Source organism: Corylus avellana, chromosome 4 (genome assembly GCF_965113065.1).
Source record: "Corylus avellana chromosome 4, dhCorAvel1.hap1.2, whole genome shotgun sequence".
Classification (NCBI taxonomy): domain Eukaryota; kingdom Viridiplantae; phylum Streptophyta; class Magnoliopsida; order Fagales; family Betulaceae; genus Corylus; species Corylus avellana.
In genome coordinates, this window is record NC_142493.1 from 4,081,659 (window position 1) to 4,089,800 (window position 8,142).

At 33.6% G+C, this 8,142-nt stretch overlaps 1 protein-coding gene across 1 annotated transcript; it reads right to left on the reverse strand.

The window, feature by feature from the left end:
* Positions 1-4,772: 4,772 nt before the first annotated feature.
* On the reverse strand, positions 4,773-5,704 carry LOC132179575 (photosystem I reaction center subunit N). The gene is made up of 3 exons (XM_059592316.2): positions 5,386-5,704; positions 5,219-5,265; positions 4,773-5,088 (listed from the first exon to the last, which is right to left on the reverse strand). Exons 1-3 carry the CDS (start codon positions 5,597-5,599, stop codon positions 4,957-4,959), a joined length of 393 nt encoding a protein of 130 aa, XP_059448299.2. The 5' UTR covers positions 5,600-5,704; the 3' UTR covers positions 4,773-4,956.
* Between the last annotated feature and the right edge of the window lie 2,438 nt (positions 5,705-8,142).

Sequence of the window (8,142 nt, forward strand, 5' to 3'; positions counted from 1 at the left end):
ATAAAAGAAAAGTTATCACCTGGAAATTTTAGGATGTCAAAATTCTAAGCTTTGCCCACATGTTCTTTTTTTTTTTTTTTTTTTCATATTTAATCAGGTTCAGTAACGGGAGTCTCCATGTAGTCAACAAAATGCAAGAGAAAAGAAAGAGAAAAAAAAGAGAAGAATGTGGAAGCAATGGTAAAGACAAAGTAGTATAAACAAATAAATAAAAGAAAATGGTCAGTGTTTGCCTCACTGCATTCCACCAGCATATTGGATAAGAATCGAAGAGGCATGGGAGAAACTTCTTCTGCTCTTCCAACCACCGCCAAAACAAAAGCTTCAATTTCCTCTACATATGGAGGGGAAGGGAGGGGCTTTGTTGTTTCCTACATCTTCTTTCTATCTCCAATACCGTTTTAATTTGGAGTGTTCCCGTTTCGTGAGACAGGAGTCTTCACATCCCTTATCATCTCTGCCATGGAAATGAATATGTTATGAATCAGCAAGCATGATTAAACAAGGTCCACTGTATTTACCAACACTCTTGCAGCATGCTGACTTTCACTACCAATACATTATACATAGGGAATCTACTTTTAGCAAAGGGCCCTCATGCGATTTGAAAACGTAGAAAACGCAATCCCAAACAATTCATTTTTTGCGATTTTGTTTAAAATCACACTTTTTATTTATGAAATCACAAGGTCGAACATACCCTAAACCTATGATGTATCTCGTGCCATGACCCTCATGTGTGAGCTCAACACGTCGAATATTTAATTGAAACGGAAAATGATGGAAACAAAGTTCAAAATCTTTTGATATCGTGTTAAATTGCCACTTATCTTACAAATTTAAGCTTAAAAACAAAGGGTTAATTTCATTATTTAATTGTGTAGAACATGTATTCTAATTCTTTCTGCTAAAAGATGAGCACCCTAGAGTACAAGGAGCTAGGAAAATATGTGGACACTAAAACTTCACATGGCTATCTATTGTCAAGAATGTGCAGTAACAATTTACAGGGTTCTAGAAAAGGATTTGATGAATCGATCTCACAACTATAGATGTGACACCCTATACGGTCAGTTTTACACTGAGAAGATGAATTATTTTCAAACAAAATATAAGCTTCAATCGCAACTTGATGAGTCCATTTATAATAACGATACATTTAATATCTGAAGATTCCTTTTATGGGTCAATTCGTAGTTTGGGATTTAGGGATACATACAAAAGTTTCTTTTATATTTCAATCTAGTTAAGCACAAGTTGGATTTTCAAGAATGGTTGTAGTAACTGTCCAAAGCACAAGCAAAAGATGGAGTGCAACAGATCTACACAGGCAGACCCTATGCAAAACAAAAGGCACACATTGGAGATCGGCTGGCTCTACACAGAGACATTAGTCATAGAGCTCTTGTTTATGATTTGATGGTGGTCAGGATCCTGAGGTCATGTGAAGAGTGAGAACCCTTTCTAAACCCACATGCCACCAATCAAGGAATTTAAAGGAACATACCGTGTTGACTTTGGAGTACTCAACTTTGTGCTTAAGCTATGCATGTGAAATGGGCTTTACAATTTTTGACGGAATCGCGAACCCGACGTGAAAAAATTGCCGAGTTAGAGTTGAAGGGTTAGATCCATGTATAGGGTCTGGTTAGAATTGAACTATATCATCTCATACCTTGATACGACCCGAACCCGACACGCAACATTAGAATTAATAATTTTTGACATAACCCACGAACCCAACATAAAATTAGCGAGTTAGAGTTGGATTTGGTCCGTTTGATTTTATAAGTTAGGTTATGATACTTGACTTATATAATTTTATATTCATACATCAACATGATCGAAACCTGAACACACAACACGAATTGTCACCTCCAATATGAACCACTAGAATGAGAACTATATAGACAAAGCATACAAAGGAGACAACGCCATCCTAAGGACAGTTATGAATTAGTCAAATAAATGACTCAGCCCATCAAAGAAACTGATACCACCAAAAAAAGGCGGTTTCGAACTAGCAGGGAATGGTATCAACACAGAGCCTGTTATCTTTGAAGAACCTTCGATCTTCTTTCTCTCTTTCAATTTGTTTGTGAGTTGGGGTGGGATTGAAGGATAGCCTATTTTGGTATTTTGTCAGGAGCCCATCATTGTTCACGACTCAAAATCATGGTACCCGAGAGCCAACTCAATTTTTATTTTTTCTGTCTGTTTGTTTGTGGGTGGCTACAAGGGATCAGCCCCCAACTTGGTTTTCTTTTTTCTTGTCTTTATATGAGTAGAATATATATATATATATATATATATATATATATATATATATATATATATATATATATATATTTTCAGTCTTTGAGGAGATCCTGAGGCATTAAATAAGTTTTAATGTTAGTGTTTATCCTTCTTAACATTGGAAAGTCCATCCTCCACGCCATCTTTCACACCACTATGAATTAACAAAATATCCTTTGTTGTCATTGCAACTTAGAATAATAGCAAGAAATTTTTATTTTACATGCAATTGCAAAAAGCATTACCACTCTCTTACTTGACATTTGGATATATATCCTGAAGCATTAAATAAGTTTTAATGTTAGTGTTTATCCTTCTTAACATTGGAAAGTCCATCCTCCACGCCATCTTTCACACCACTATGAATTAACAAAATATCCTTTGTTGTCCTTGCAACTTCTTAGAATAATAGCAAGAAATTTTTATTTTACATGCAATTGCAAAAAGCATTACCACTCTCTTACTTGACATTTGGATATTCATATACAGAGAGTAACCTTATTGCACGGGATCTTTATCTCCGCATTCAACTATCCATTATAGATCCTTTTTAAAAACACGTTAAATTTGGAACCATTGCGAGAGAGAGAGAGAGAGAGAGAGAGAATACATTTTGGATGGGCTGCTTTTCGGTTCTGCTAGGGGCTTTGATGGGCTTGTCCAAAGAGGACTTATCCATGATTCGTTAAAAGTAAGAGGGTCCAAGTAATGATGGGCTTTAGTTTAAATGATGTCTTTCCATATAAATATAAAAAATAGGATTATATATATTTGTCAATACGCTTTTCGTTTTTATCAAATTGCTCCCTAAATTTTTTAAAAGTGATAGAAATGGTCATTGTGCTTTTACTGTTTACTATTTTTCTCTTTTCGTTTAAAAAAGTTGATGGATTTTATGCTAAGTGTTTAAAGTTTAAACAACCATGTTCATTCTTGCCACATCAATGTATCGGATAATTAAGTTGACAATGAATCGTGATATTGGGTTGACAATGGGCTAAAAATTGGGCCAACTGTATGTTGAGCTAGACCAACTAAAGGCTGACTATGGGCCAAAATTTAGCAGTTGTGGGCCAAATGAAATAGTTATTGGGGTTCTATCGAGTCAAAAAAACACGTCGGTTAACCTTTATTTTTTTATAAACGACCTGTCATTTAGAACACGAATAGGGGGCTTGATGCTGAATCTGTGAATCATGTTGTTTGAAGTTAATGGATTTGCTGAAGAAGTGGAGGTAAGTGGGTTGGATGAGGTCCCTAAGGGTACCTCAATCGGTTGTGGACCTCACCTCATGAAATGGAGGTCACTAGTTCGAATCTCTCCTTCCCTTCCCATGTGTAGACATGTCAAAAAATAAAATAAAATAAAATAAAGTGGTTGGATGAGGTGAAGTGCTTCATGCCTATGGAAATTGTGAAGGGGTGTAACTTCAGTTATAAGCAAGAGAGAAAGATTGAAAGGAATGGACCCAAAAAACAAACCAAAAAAAAAAAAGTATAAAAGTCAAATGTATTGTTAGATTTTGAGATTTTTTTTTTTTTTTGGACATATTCACATAAGAGGGGGGAGAGCAGATTCAAACTAGTGACTTTCGCTTCATGAGGCGTGGTTTCCAGCTAATTAAGCTATTCACTGGGGACTATTTTGAGAGAACCTAAACCTTTTATATTTGTTAAAGAAATCTAGACCTTTTCAAACATAAGGTTTGATATTAAATTTTGCTGATTTTTTTTATTAATTTATCACTCACTCCTATAATAAATAAGAGAATTACAAAGATATAGAATGTGAGATGAACTCCTACCTCTCTCCGAAAATAAACCCCTAATACAAATAAACTACTCGAAGATAACTCCTACTAAAACAAAGATAACTAAAATAACACTGACTCTACGACTTGGAGATAAAACAAAGATAACTACTACAATACTAACTCCAAAATAGATAATTACTGCATGCTATATCCCTAACAATTTATTATCATAACATTAATATTGGGGTCTTTGGGTGGATACAAATTGGTTGTCTTGTTGTAGTATGGGTTCATGGTTGGTGCATTTTTCAGTGGCTCGGCCTTAGAAATCTACCTCCACTACTAGAAAATTGCCCTTAGAGCTACATTTTGTTGTTATTGTCTTGATGCCTTTAAAATACAAATAACCCATTTTTTTAGGAAAAATGTGGTGGGTATATTGAATTCAAACAATGTAGGGATTTGATTACTATCAACATACTATGGTAAATACATTGATAAAGAAAATATGAAACCGAATATGACAATACTATATTCTAACAAATGCATGTGATTCTGACAGGTATTTTAAAAAATAGATGTGAGAATCACATGCTTTATTAACATATATTAATTTAATAAACTGAATTTGAAAGAAAACTTTGTTCTCAAAGCTATTTCTCACCCCACGATAAACGAATGAGAAAGTTTGATTATCACAGAAGGAATTCATTCATGATATGTGTAAATTAATTGTCCTAATTAGTTAAAATGAGCTTTAAACAACAAATGATTACTCATTCAGCTGGGTACTGTATACCCAAATAATATCATTTGGATTTTCATGTCAACAATGAGCATATATATCAAGAATACCCTTTTAAGCAGCTTCTATAGTTTCCAGAAGTAATTCGAATAGACTTTTTCATTTGTTTTTTTGAAGCCAATCAAGAATACCCTTTTCTGATTCTGAGAGCTGCTCTTTCTTCTCCTTCAAAGATCCTTCCACGAACTCAAAGTAATCCTTGTAATTCCGCTTGTAATAACTTTCCAGCCTCTGCAAAAAAGAAAGAAAGAAAGAAGAGAATGCCCCATTAACTAGAATGGTTCAATTTTGCTTGAAAAAGGAAATCTTGTTCTTCCATGACAACATTAAAAGCACAGCAGTTTCAACAGGAAATGTTTACCTCCTTGTCATTTTTGGCCTTGTTTTGCTCTGACTTCTTCAGATACTCTGAAAAGATTATCAATTGCTAAACAATCCAAACTAAAGGGTACTGGAAATGAAAAGAAATAAGCACTAGAGAAGGTGATGGGGAGAGATTAATTAAACAGATAAAATATGTCATAGTACTTTGAAGAAGCTCAGTCCCGGAGACAGTGACTTGGGGAGCAGCAGCCACCGTGGATAAGAGGAGGAGACCTCTCCTTCCTAAATCTGAGGTGGTGGTGGTTGCAGCAGTTGGTCTTTTCCTTTCTCTTCTATGGACTGCCTGCACGTTTGAAGAAGCAAACCTGTTGACTGTAACAGTCAGTGCCATCAATATGCTTTGGCCTATTGAACTCATTTAGAGAGCTACCATTACAACTCTTTCTCTCTCTCTGTCTCTTTTGATACGAGGACAACCACCAGTTCTGCTGAGTTTTGTGGATGAAGATAAGGTTTCCCTTCGTCAGTCCAACTTTCTTTAACTTCACTAGTATGCCTCAAATTACTGAACAATATCTTCACAATAATGCATATCATGTAAAAAGAATTTTACAGTCTATTTTCACCGATGGTTGTGACAACCCAAGTCACACTGCTACAGTAATTATGTAAATAAAACGCAATGTCGGGTAGTCTATTCAAATGCTTAGAGCATGTTTAGAGTTGTGTTTGAGAAATAAAGTTAAGTTAAAAAGTGTATTTTGGCCATTTTTGAGCTTTTTGGGCTCTTCAAAGTGTTTTCAATTTTGTTTACCAAACGAGTACTTTTTTTCTTCAAATGGACTTTTTGAGTGTTAAACATATTTTTAGGCCCTTAATGGAAGCAGAGTGAGCCTAAGGTACTACAGCGTTTACTAAAGAATAATACTAAAAACCACATTTTTATCTTACAATTTTTTCACAATACTAACATGATAGTCCTAATCAACCCTTATATATTATGCTTCTTTTAATCCTGGTGAATTTGGGTTACAATTATTTAAGATATATGTCCGTAACATATGGGCCATGAGAGATGATTTTCTAAAATCAATTAAAGAACTTCTTTAGTGATTATGATTTTTTAAGCTGAGTAATTTTTGGGAGCCATTACCTATCCAAATATTTAAAAATGGGAAGGGGTAGTGTTGAGTTCTAGAAGGTGGTTTTAAATAATTAGGAAAAATATGATTTAGGATTTGCTGATCATAATTAAACCATTTACTTGCATGATTAAGTAATTTTATGTCATCTGCATTATTCAATACAGAAAAATGCTATATACTATACTTTTGTCTTACATTATTAATGAGGCATTCTTAATTAGTCCTTGAATCAGCTATTATTTTAAAAAAATTAATCTAATCGTCACATCAACAAAGTAAAATAAAAATGGGATAAAACTATGATTTATAGCATTGTGGGGAATAACAATATGGTCAGATATATGATTGTCTAAACCTTCCTATTAATTTTATCCTGAAAAAAAGAAGGCATACACAACGTTATCGACCAGCACTAGAAGATCTTACGAAACTTTATTTTTGCTCCTCCATGTTATTTTATTGGTGTTTGATTTGATTTTTGTACATTTCTTCTTTTGTATTGTTATGTTGTATTCTTTTTACTCATCTATATATATATATATATATATTTAAAAAAAATGGCAAGTATTTCAGATAGGGGCGGACCCACATATACCATTCGTCCCCCCAAAAGTTTTAAAATTCTTCTTAAAATATGTCATTTTTTAAAAATTGTCCCTTCAAAAATGCTATATTTGTCCCCCCATAATTTTTCTTTTCACATTTTCCCTCCTCTTGCAACATAGAAAACTGGAAATACCCCCATCCAATTAGTTTCTTCCCGTTGGCTTCTGACCAAACTCCAGACCTAATTTGAGACTTGAAACTACTTTTTTGTGGGACTTTGAGCTCTGCACTCTGCATAGCATTATGTCAACTTGTCAAGGCATCAAGTCATTACGCTCAAGAAATTGCATTTCTTTGTTGGGTCCAATACACTTGATTTGCTATTTTAGGTGATTTATTTTTTGTTCAAAACTGAACCTACCATAATCAAGTTGACACCAAGCTCACAGCTGATTTTTGAGGGATCCAATCCAATGATATAGTTCAAGTCCCACAAAATTTCTAATTTTCTTTTTTTGAAAAAAAAAAAAATGTAAAATCAGTTGATGTAGTTTACTTGAATTGCAATTAACACTATGTGGTATCAAAACGAATTTAAAGGTCATTAAGATATCCAAAAAATAATAATTTAGTTCCTACAGTCAAATTTCGTTGACTGATTTAATAGATTCTGATAGCGTAAAATATTAGAATTAATAAAATTGTGATACTTGTCCTATTTAAGTCAGTGTCACACTAACAGAATATGTTAAATTTGTGGACGGAATTTGATTGTAGGGATTAAATTATTTTTTTGACATACCTCAGGGACCTTTGAATTCATTTTAGTACCACAAGAAGCTAATTGTAAGTTAGAAAAATCACAATGACTAATTTTACATTTTTTTTTTTTCTTGAGACCAAGTCATAAATTTAATAAGGAAACGTCTAATCAGCTACAATATTTGCTAGATACTATAGTTGGTGCATAGTATAGAATATAGTTGATTGCCGAGTGAATTGTAAATGTGAGTTTTTGTATTCGGATGTATAGAAAAACAAAGTATAGGAGTGTGCTTATTTTTCTACAAATTGCAGATAGAATGTTTTAGAGTAGAGTGGTCAGCTTGGCTTGGGTAACTGAAAGTCTGAGACCACATGGCACATTGGGCATAAAAATCACTATTGAATCAAAATTCAAGTATGATTCATCTAAAATTTAATAGTGATTTTAAAAATCACATCAACTTTAGGATGATAAAAATAGGATAAAAAGATGGTCCATAACATT